The following is an 11,573-nucleotide window of genomic DNA, read 5'->3' as shown; positions in this document are numbered from 1 at the left end:
TTATTTAAAAATGAGTTCTCGGTAATAGTATTTTTAATAAAAATATTTCTTTTGAGAAAATATATACATTAACCCCAATACAAAATTTTAATAAAGTAGAAAGGAAATCTGAGTCTCATTAGGCATATGAGCACATGTGAATTTATACACATGGACTTTGCAATAGCAGAAATATACTTACGCAGGATGCAAAATGTGTACCAAGGAAATAAGAGCACAGGATATATACATTTTAAGTGCAAACTCAATAAATTAGTTAAAATTTTATTACTTAGTAATGTGCGACCAGGTTACAAATTATGTGGCAGTGGTAGCAAAAGTGACAGGAAGGAACTTTGCACTCAACATGTCTAATAAATAAAGCTCGGTGATTCATTCAATATTATACAGGATCAAAACTTCCAACACTTCCATAGATCTTTAATATCTCCGAGATATGCCAAATATTTAGGTAGGTAAGAAATTGCCTGACATCATACTTAAAAGGAATCATCTTGGAAAATTAATGGTTTTACTGTCTACAAAAGCCATACAGATCCAAAATATGGTCTCCAGGAGAAAAAAAAAAAAAAAAAAAAAGATTAGTCTCCCATCCTGTTATCATTTAGGCTGCTCTTTAGATCATCAAAAATCTTTCACGACTCAGGTACCCATCTGTACCTTAGGAGTTCGTGAACATTGTAAATATGGTCCATTTTCTTCACAATTAAGTATTCCCACCATTTTTTTAAAGGAATTAGACTCACAGTTGGGCTGTAGCAGTACTGAGTAGTCCTAGGTCACTTCTGTCATGTAGTCTCAAGGCAGCAGGAAATCCACAAAGATGAGCATCAGTTTTCCAGTGACTAAACTCAGGACACCTAACATACGGATCCGGACATAAGCACATATTCCAATTATTCGCTGTGGCTTTTGGAGCTCCTACTATTTCTTTTCATTAGACTCAGATTTATCTAAGAAAGAATAATGCTCATCTCATAAATTGTCCTAAAGATGTTAACCTTTTTTCTTCTGACAAATCTGCGTTTATATTAAGTAAATGTTTAAAAATACGAATCCTGAGCAACAGTAGTAAGAACAGTTTTGACTGAAGAAGAAAGTCGCTTCATTGTTACACCCGAACAGCTTCAGAAACTCAGCCGTGGAATTAAGTCAGTAAGACTGGAATTCAGACTTCTGATGTCCCGGGCAAACCTGAGTACTCTGAGCGGGAATCGAACACACATAGTAGGTAACACACAACAGTAAGAAGCATCAGAAATCGATGCACGTGGATTCTGTTATATTTAACAAAGGTCACTCGGTCTTTCACGGATAAACCCAGCTGGGAGCAGAGCACCGAACAGTGTCTTGCACTGAACAGACCCCTCTGAAAGGCAACACTGGATTCCTTTTTAGATAGGCACAGACTCCCCCGCCCTACCCCCTCCCACCAAAATGTTCAAAGACCTAAAATACAAATTGGGGGAAAGAAAAAAAAAAAAAAAAACAATATGAATCCTGTTTCCATGAAAGCAAAAAGTTCCGGCCACTTTGGAAACTGAAGTCACTTGAATTTTTAGTTCTAGCTACCGCTCACGAGAAAGAAGAGTTTACTACCCGGCAAAGCATGATTACGACAGAGTGCTGGGATACCGGCGAAGGCCTCAAGCAGCGCTTCGCCACATGAGTCAACGGAAGCCGCGCTCTAAGGACACCTGCGTAGCCCGTGCGGCGAGCGCGCACAGCAGCGGGAGCCGCCGGCACGGCGAGCAGCCTCTCGGTAGCCGGGCCTGTCCCCGCAGGAACGGCCCGCTGCGGGTCTGCCCACCGAGCGCCAGGCGGTGTTTTCTGACCCCGGGCGCAGCCCTCGGGGCTTCTTCGATAGGCCTTCTATTCAAACTGTCTCTCCTCCTCTTCATCTGCTTCTTCGATGACCTGAATGTCATCTGCTTGAGGTAAGGAAGGATTTTCCACCTGCAGTTTATTCCCATCAGCTTTACATTTCTCTTCTTCCTCTATGATCTCCTTCCATGTCTTGTGGTTTTCCGTGAGGTGCTGCATTAGCTGACAAAATATCCGCCGTCTGCCTTTCCTCCTCTGTGGTTCTGCGAAATGTAAAAGCAATACTTATAATCATAGCAATACAATTCCTTCAGTCACTTATCTAAGGCGCTGGGGTTGCAGTCATAAACAGTAAGATAGAAATAATCTCTGCACTATGGCGCTCCTGTTCTAAGGGAAAGACCTAGGTAAGCGAAACACGAGACGATGTTAAGTTGTTACTGGATGAAAATGAAGCAGAGAAGGGGATTAGGGGAGACTGGGTGGGGTGAGAGAGGAGGATGGTCCTAAAATTCTGAAGGACAAATAGCAATGTGAAGTTAAACCACCTTTTTAGGATTTAAGTATTGAATTAAACACTCTTATCTAGGTTTCAGTGAATATAAGCAATTTCTGGAAGCCAGTCAGCTTGTCCAGGACGATGCTCAGACGGTGGTGGCAGAAGACTACTCTTCCTTACGCTAGTCCTGGCACAACCGGACGTGGGGGCGGGTCTTCCTAATCATGGTACCTGTTCTCGTTTACAGCATGCTTGGGATGCTAGGTGTAACTTCAGATCTTTAAAGAGCAAACAACGGACTTCGGTCACGGCTACAACGGTGACACTTCTTTTTCCATTTATATTCACTGCTTTCTACAGAAACTACGTCCCTACAGTTTGGCAGTCCAAATCCATAATAACACAAAACTTGCTTCTCCCCTGAGAAGCTACAGAAGATACGTTTCCTCTTCTCCCCACTATTGGCATCCATCTTCCCAGTCGTTAGGAAGGGCAGGTGAGCAGGTGGGGCAGCGCCAGCCCCTCGCACCTCCTCACCTCACAGACTCCGACACGGTGACAGCCCTACGGCGCGTGCAGAAGCAGAGCCTCCTGAAGTGGACTGGCCCCGAGGAGACGCTACTTTAACCAAGACCACGGGGGCCGCGCTAGCACGTTCCCCGGCCCTCGGGGGTTACTCAAGAGACTATTCGAGCTGAACATTCAGAGAGTAGTTACTCAACATACAACTACTGGATCCGTATCTTAAAAACCAAGATCCACGGGCGTCCGGGTGGCTCAGTCGGTTAAGCGTCCGACTCTTGATTTTAGCTCAGGACAGGATCTCAGGGTTGTGAGATCGAGCCCCACTTGGGATTCTCTCTCTCCCTAAACACATACACACCCCCCAAAAAACAAAGATCCAAATTTAATGTTATTAACTGCAACTATCCATTTAAGAAAACACAGCATCCCTCTACTCTTACTAGGATTTAGATTGTCTTCTATTTCTTCATCATCGGTATCTAATTCATCACCATCTTCACCGGAACAGCTCTCCGTGTCCTCATCGTCTTCGGCTTCTATCCACTGACCCGGCAGCAAGCCCGCAGCGTCGTAGGAATTACACAGGGGCCCCACGATGTGGGTGATGAAAGATTCTTGGAGTTTTGCTAGTTGAGGCGAAGAACGATCCATGAAGGGACTGATGGGTAAACCGAGGTTTGCTTCTTCATCTCCCTGATCATTTTAAGAAGAAAAGTACATTTTGAACTGTTGAAAGAATAACCACTGAGCTTTGCTGTTAAAATTATCTTGAGATTTTTTAACAGGCATAGTCTACATCAAAATAATTTTCACAAAGAAGTGTCTAATTACTCTGTCATTTCGACGGTAAGAATTTCTCCAATATTTGAAAAATCCTAAGCAAGACTTTATTTTCACACCCCACCAACCAGGATGATTGATGTTCAGTGAACAAGAAAAATATACACTAAAAAAAAAAAATCAACAAATCTAACAACCTGAAAAATTTTATGTCTCTTTCTCCTAGGGGGAGATGGGATCAGGAAAGCTAGTGTTGTACCTTAAATGCCCAGAGTTGAATTTTGCAAATGCCTTTCAACCCCCTACCCGTTTCTAACAGCGGGAGCAGAGGCAGGAGTGGCTGAGGTGAGGGGCGTGGTCCGCTGCTCCACCGCCTGCCCTCTGACACCCTCCCCCGTGGTCTCCAGGGCTCCGGACAGCGCAGTCTGAGGGGACGGATGTGGTTTCCGAACCCTGCTTTTGCCACCTGCTGCCTGTGCGGTGTTGAGCAAGCTCTATGCCCATTTCATGTGTAGAATCTTAACAACCTACTTTACGAGGCTGCTGTGAGGAGGAAAAGCAGTATTAGCTCCGGTACCGAGCCCAGTGCTGAGCGCTCCCCAAAGGGTACTACTGACATTTTCGTTGCTGGCATCTGAACTGGTGGGGAAGGAATAAACTCCAGAATGTATAAACTGTGGGCAAGCAGCGTCTCTGATGAGGCAACACTGTCCTAGGGAAAGAACCGGAAACTGTGCTAGTGACTGGCCCATGATTAAAAAGCTATGATTTTTACTTTCTGTGACCAAAAAAACCATTGTTTACAAAAAAAAAAAAAAACCAGGAAAAAAATCTCAGTTGGGTTTATCCACAGGATTCTACAATTTTATAAGTTTGGCTTTTTTTTTTTTTAAAGATTTTATTTATTTATTTGACAGAGACAGAGACAGCCAGCGAGAGAGGGAACACAAGCAGGGGGAGTGGGAGAGGAAGAAGCAGGCTCCTAGCGGAGGAGCCTGATGTGGGGCTCGATCCCAGAACGCCGGGATCACGCCCTGAGCCGAAGGCAGAGGCTTAACCACTGTGCCACCCAGGCGCCCCAGGCTTTTTTTTTTTTTTAATAGGAATTTGGCTTTTCTAAGCCCATGGCACTCACATGACTATAGGGGTGTAAAGACAGGATAATTAATAAATAAAAAGTTGGGCAAGATTAGAACTGTGCACCCACATCTGCAGATGCCGGATGACAGCGTGACCAGACTGAGAGACTGGATAGCGCTGATGAAGACGGACCAGGCCTTCCATACAGATCAGTACCTTTAACCCTCGTGACCACTCTGGTGGGGCGTCAGAGGACCTTTTTTTCCTTTAACATACAAATACTTAGATTAAGTAAAACTGTCTGAAATAATATTTTTTAGTGATCTAGAATTATAATAGCTGAACTTTAATGAGCACTTATGTGTCAGGAACTGCTCTAAGAACTTTATTAGTTAACCTACTCCTCACAGCAACCTTATGAGGTAGGTACGATTAAATATTCCTATTTTATCAATGAAGAAACTGAGGCACAGAGAGGTCAAGTAACTTACCTAAGGTCACATTGCTGGTAAAGAAGAGAACCCAGGATTCAACCTCAAGCATTGATTCCAACTTTAATTATAAACTGGGTCTAAGTGAATTTGTGAGTCTTAAATCGGCATATACTACTACTTTATTACCTCTGCACAGATAATATCAAGATGGCATTTTCCTTAGTGTAAAATTCTTTTGCAAATACGAACTGAAGCCTGAGATCAGCTTCAATTATCTTTGAGAATGGAGATGGTAATTTGCAAATACTATATTGTAATCTCTAGGTAAATATTTATAACCCTTTAGATCTCCAAATTATATATAATTTAGTTCAAATGTATCAAAATAGTAAAACATTAATCTCGGAACACTTAGGTATTCCCGCGGTTTTTTCACCATATAGCATTTTGTAACTTGTCAATAGCGGAGTGAGCCTTGGGTAGGATGTTCAGCTAAGGTGGCCGAGAGACACTGCACAGTCACTATTCCATACCGTTTGGGCGTAACACGGTATAACAGATAAGTACACACGGTTTAGGGGTCAAATTCATCACCCCTGCTGGAGCAGCTACTCGGGGTAAGAAAACGGTCTCGAAGGCCTCATTTCGAAGACCTCTTGATCTTGCCTGACTATCACGGGCAACAAGGATTCCCAAGGAATGCAATTCCAAAGTAAAGAAGACGTGTTCGGTATTTGGGAGAAAATGAAATGCTGGCCTGTGGGGAAATCCATATGCTTCTACATTGTAGGGAGCTTCAGAATTGGACCCAAAAAATGACAGATTCTGCAACGTGGTAGTGAAACCAGTAACCAAAGGGTTAACGGGACTCATAAGTGCCACCGAAACTTTGTACCCAACTCTGCTCTTTCCTGGAATGCAGCTTGCCACCGTGCTGCTATAGATGACCCTGCGACGGCAAAATGCTGAGTTAGTCGTTTGGCAGAGACTTCAGGCTTTACCAAGAAACCAGCCAGAACCGGTCAGGACCACCGACCTTCTCTGAGCACGGACAAGTGTCCAATGGATAAGCTTTTAATGTAGAAGGGCCTAACCCCCCTCCCCCAACTCCCATCATGCTAAGGATGCCATTTTTTCTGGTCAGGGGTCATTCACTGACATGAAAATACACGCGGCAGACCCACGCAGGTGTAGACAACGAAATGACTTCAACCCCTCCCGACACTTCCTAACCTCCTTCGCTTGATTTTGAAATCACACAGCTCCTCTCCCTTTTACCCACACCCTTTTCATCTGCCTTTACGTAGTCCCGACTCTCCCACTTTGAGGAGGCAAATCGGAGGCCTGCCCTTCCTAGTGTGGCTGCCTCTCCAATAAACTCTCTGATGCACACAGCATCTCGGTGACCGGCTTTGCTGCGTGTTGGGCATACAAACGAGTTCAATTACAGGAGTGTTATCTGAAAGATTTTAAAACCTGTAAGAGCATGTTTCTATCTCTGAATCCTTAAAAACCATGAAATACCTCCTCTCTCCCCATTTCTAGCCCTCAAATACCTTACCCTCTGCCAAAACTTCCACCCAGTTGCTATTTCTAAGGCAGTCAGGCAGTCTTTCTACAGCAGAGTTGAAAATGGGTTGCTATTCTTTAAATATAATCTAAGTATGCCCTGGATCGATTAAAAACCACCTCATCTGGAAATAAACTATCCTAAGTTAGAGGCACTCAGGGTTTTAAAAGAGACCTGGAATCATGATGTAGCCTAGCCTTACCTCTAGCCTCAAGGGACATTCGACCCGTGTCAGATAGGCAATAAGCTATTTTTTAAATTTTATCAGCAAAAAAGAGCTGAGAAAATACTAAGACCAGTGCAAGTTCTACAATTTCTAACTGTTTCTGGTCAAAGTAACCAGACTTCACACATTTAATGTAGCTATCCAAATCCCAAAGACCAATGTCTTCAGATGGCAGCTCTCAAAAATCCCGCCCATCTCACGTTTCAACTTACCTGCTCATAAAATTCATTGACAATGCCTTCTGTCCATTTCAAATGCAAGTCCCGAACTTTCGCTGGGCCATTGATGTCTGCCAGTTTAATGCACACTTGGCATACTAAGAGGCGATCGTTCTCATTGCTCCATTCTATACCATTACTATTTACATCGTTGGCCTATTTTGGAAAAACAATTATTTTAGGTTCCGAGGGCACAGTTTTGTTTTTTTAACCAAATCATCTTAAAACTGTTTCCTCTCTAAATTATAGGAAGGAATATGGGTTAAGTTTCCCTTTGAAGTGTCATTATAATTTTGTTTCACTGGAAGCAGAGCACCATAAAAACATAACAAACCAGGAGTTTCAATATCTGTGATTACCACAGAAAATTGTAACGTGTGTACATATAACATATGTTAACATAATTATATGTATATGCAAAACATCAATAAATCACTTATGAATTCTAACTAATTCTACTTCAAAAAGAACACTTAGGATCTACAGAGAAGTTGGCTTCAGCTGTGAAAGGAAAATATGATATAGTTGAAAGAACACAAGTCTTAAACGCTGATCCTTATGGTTTCAAATCCTGACTCAATGATTTATTCATTGTGTAATACTGGAAAAATTACTTAATCTCCTTGAATCTGTCTTCATCTATACAACAGGAAAAGTAGTACCAATCTAGCCATATTACCATGAGGATTAATAAACGAAAAATGTTTTGTTCATAGTAAATACTAAATGCTAACACTGTTATTTAAATGTAATTATCATCACTAATTTGGCATATTACTCTGCCTTTCAAAAACTCAAATTTTCTCTTGTAAAAAAATGAAGTAAATGGGCCAGAGCAGTGGCTTTTGAACTTTGGTTTGAAGGCAGTTTTTTTGGAACACCAAACCCTTTTGTCAAAGGAGAATTTATGTAGACCACCACTATAGAAAACACAAGGAGAGCTTTTTTGATTGAAACCATGCAGGGGCCCTAGAGCCCCACTCATATGGCATTTTCCTGAGAGACTACAGAAGAGAAACCTCTGAGGAACCCAGAGTCAAAAGTACTGGACTAGGTGATCCTTTACCTGTGAAAACTTCTATTACCCTGACTGAAGCGCTTAAATGAATTTTATTATTAAGTAGAAGTTAACAGAGCCACACAACTATAAAATAATTTTAAAGGCATATGGATCTCTCACTGATTTTTAGAAGTATTTTATTAATATCATGACAGCCACAGACAGGGTCTCTGCCTAGAAGGTTAAATCTAGGATTCCTTTGTTATCAGTTCCTCTCCCCTGAAGGTACACCTTTCCTATACGTCACAAATGTCATCAGGGAAACAACAGCTTCCTGCCAGCCAAAGAGGGAGCATCCTTCCGTCAGTAATCCGTAATGCAGTGGTTCTCTACATTTTCCCACCCCCCGATGTCTGAGGGATAGAACACATTCCAATGAGTACCCCTATCGCCTCAGGGCAGGGGTTCCCCATTCCCTACTGAGTGTGAATTCCTGACAGCAGGGATTTCCACCTGTTCTCTCCTTATTCTTTGCTGGCACGACTGCACATTGAGGGAGATCCCAGGTAGTCGTCCGATGAGTGCATTATTCTCAAGTGGAAGAGTGGAGGGCACTTCTCTCCCACACCAGCCAGTTCAACGCTGATAGAAAGAAGGGACTAACAGGTGACTGAGGGAAGCATAACTGGCTTCTGAGAAACACATCTTTAATTTCCTAAGATAGCTTACTTGGCACCCTGCACAACTTTCTCCAATCTGCCCCTAAAAGCTTTTGACGTCATGAATTGGCTTATCACCATGCGAAAGAAAGTTATAAGACTATGTGTCAGAAAGGAAAGGTAGCAAGAGAGAGTATGTTTAGGACATGTTATAGTAAGAGTTATTTCAAAAATATTGACAGATATATTGTCTCACATCAGATATTATGACTTTATGAGTAGTATTAATTCTCACTTAACATTATAAAAAACTTTTCAGTAATACAATAATGATTTCCACCACTGAAACCAGACAGTACATTGTATCACAAACCTTGGCGTTGAATTCAGCAAGGAAATCAAAATGCTTTTTAAGATCTGTGGCAAGGATTGCTTCAATGACTAAAAAACGAAAGCGCTTGAATTCCACGTGATCAAGATTAAGAAGGAAGTTGTATTCTGGGCGAGAGAGATACAGATTCCAAGCTGATGCCGCATGATGATTTTCTAGAACAGATCTGTCGTTGTACAAAACTGCCTGAAAAGTAATAAAAATGAGTCAGGCGTCTCAGAGATATTAATCTTTAATAATAAACAGCGTTAGGCTGGAAGAATACAAACAGTGAGTAACTACTCTATGCCCAGCATTTTAATATCTGAAGAAGGCTTGTGAGAATTTTCTAAATGAGTTTACTGCAGTATAGGAAGGGTAAGGCAGACCTTTCCAGTGAAAGGATAAGTCGTCTCCAAAGTTCGTCTTTGCAGACAGCTTGCTGCCCTCAAGAGATGTCAAGTTGATATTGGAGGTCCACTTCATTGAACCCGTGAGCCTTCTTAGATAAAGCTTCTGTTAGCGAAGTCATTAGAGAGAGAGAGCGGGTTTAGGGATACACTTTTCTTCTTCAGCTAGCGTGGAATCAGTGGTGCTCAGGACCGAAGAGGAGGAAGCAGCAGCACTGTCCCGGGTGAGCAGCAGTCCTGCGTGTCCAGGAAGGACACAGTCCTCCACTCTGATCCTGGCACAGTGCCTGGGAGTAAGGTAAACACACAACTCTCTCTGTTCAGGTGGTGTGCAACTATTCACTTCTTATCCACCTCATTTCAGTGCAAGACCCTCGGTACTCTAGGACTTTGGAATACAGATTTTAAAAAGCAGTGGCTTATAGGTTAGAGCGTCTTCTAGCTCTAAAAATTAAGCAATTAAAAATTATTAAATAAGCATAGTAATTATTTTTAAAACTTCCACAATCAGTGGTAAAGGCTGGGGATAAACATAAAAACCTGTCCCTGTTTTCATAGAGCTGCTTGTTAACAAGAAGGAAAGATAACAATAGAATGCAATCCACATTAAGATACATATTCTGGGAGGGGGCGCCTGGGTGGCTCAGTTGGTTAAGCGTCTGCCTTCAGCTCAGGTTGTGATCCCAGGGTCCTGGGATCGAGTCCCCGTTGGGATTCCTGCTCAGTGGGGATCCTGCTTCTCCCTCTCCCTCTGCCCTTCCCCGCTTGTGTTCTCTCTCTCAAATAAATAAAATCTTAAAAAAAAAAAAAAAAGATACATATTCTGGGAACTTAAACAAGTTTGTGTTATTTGTGAAAATAAGCTATAGTCTAAATGTAAGATAACACCATTTGATTTTATGAAAGTAACGATGAATTAAGCTTTGTTATGGAACATACAAAGGCTGCAAACAATCTAAATATCAATAGATGAATGGATAAAGGGGTGTGTGTGTGTGAGAGAGAGAGAGAGAGAGAAAGAGAGAGATGGATATTTAGCCACGAGAAAGAAGGTAATCCAGCCATTTGAGACAACATGGATCGACCTTGAGAGCATGAAGCTGAGTGAGTTAAATCAAGAAAGATATTCTGTATGGTATCTCTTATGTGTGGAATCTTAAAGAGCTGAACTCATGGAAACCCAGAGGCTACCAGCGGCTGGGGGAACTGAGGAGATGTTGGCCAAAGGGTACAAACTTCCAGTTACAGGACGAAAAGGTTCTGGGGCGCTAACGCTCAGCACTGTGGTTATAGTTCGTAGTACTAGATTATATACTTGAAAATTGCTGAGAGACTAGATCTTAAGTGTACTCACCGTAAAAAAGATAGGATATTAGGTGCCATGGTGGTAGCATTACAATGATACATGCGTCAAACGAACATGTTGTACGCCTTAAACGTAACACAATGTTACATTATCAATTATATGTCAATAAAAAAGGCATTTTATACTAGCCTTATTACAACTTCCAAATATCAGTCTCAAAGAGAAAGAATAAGTCTTTGATGACTCCCTAAGGGGTCAATTTATATTTAATAGTGATTTCACTAGTTCATATTCAAATCTGATGAAAACTGAGAAACTATTAGAACAGCTTTGTCTGTTCAGGAAGAAGTAATCAAACTTCCAGCTCAATAAAGCACAACATACAATAAGTGCCCTGTACAGCTGGCTCACTTAATAACTCTTTTTTTTTTTTTAAAGATTTTATTTATTTATTCGACAGAGAGAGACAGCCAGCGAGAGAGGGAACACAAGCAGGGGTAGTGGGAGAGGAAGAAGCAGGCTCCCAGCAGAGGAGCCTGATGTGGGGCTCGATCCTGTAATGCCGGGATCACGCCCTGAGCCGAAGGCAGACGCTTAACCGCTGTGCCACCCAGGCGCCCCTCACTTAATAACTCTTAGCTAACAAGAGCAGTAAAAGAAATAAGTAAATTC

General features: G+C 42.1%; 1 protein-coding gene across 1 annotated transcript in view; it reads right to left on the bottom strand.

Moving 5' to 3' along the window:
* Window positions 1-248: 248 nt before the first annotated feature.
* Window positions 249-11,573, bottom strand: part of PDE3B (phosphodiesterase 3B) — a 168,614-nt gene continuing 157,289 nt past the window's right edge. Inside the window, exons 14-17 of the mRNA XM_040638847.1 lie at window positions 9,189-9,392; window positions 7,151-7,312; window positions 3,289-3,541; window positions 249-2,087 (exon numbers count right to left, since the gene is read on the bottom strand). Coding sequence (XP_040494781.1) covers window positions 1,873-2,087; window positions 3,289-3,541; window positions 7,151-7,312; window positions 9,189-9,392 — 834 coding nt within the window. The 3' untranslated portion in view covers window positions 249-1,872. The remainder of the gene's footprint in view (window positions 2,088-3,288; window positions 3,542-7,150; window positions 7,313-9,188; window positions 9,393-11,573) is intronic.

Source organism: Ursus maritimus, unplaced genomic scaffold (genome assembly GCF_017311325.1).
Source record: "Ursus maritimus isolate PB19 unplaced genomic scaffold, ASM1731132v1 scaffold_23, whole genome shotgun sequence".
Lineage (NCBI taxonomy): Eukaryota > Metazoa > Chordata > Mammalia > Carnivora > Ursidae > Ursus > Ursus maritimus.
This window is presented reverse-complemented; position numbering and strand designations above follow the sequence as displayed.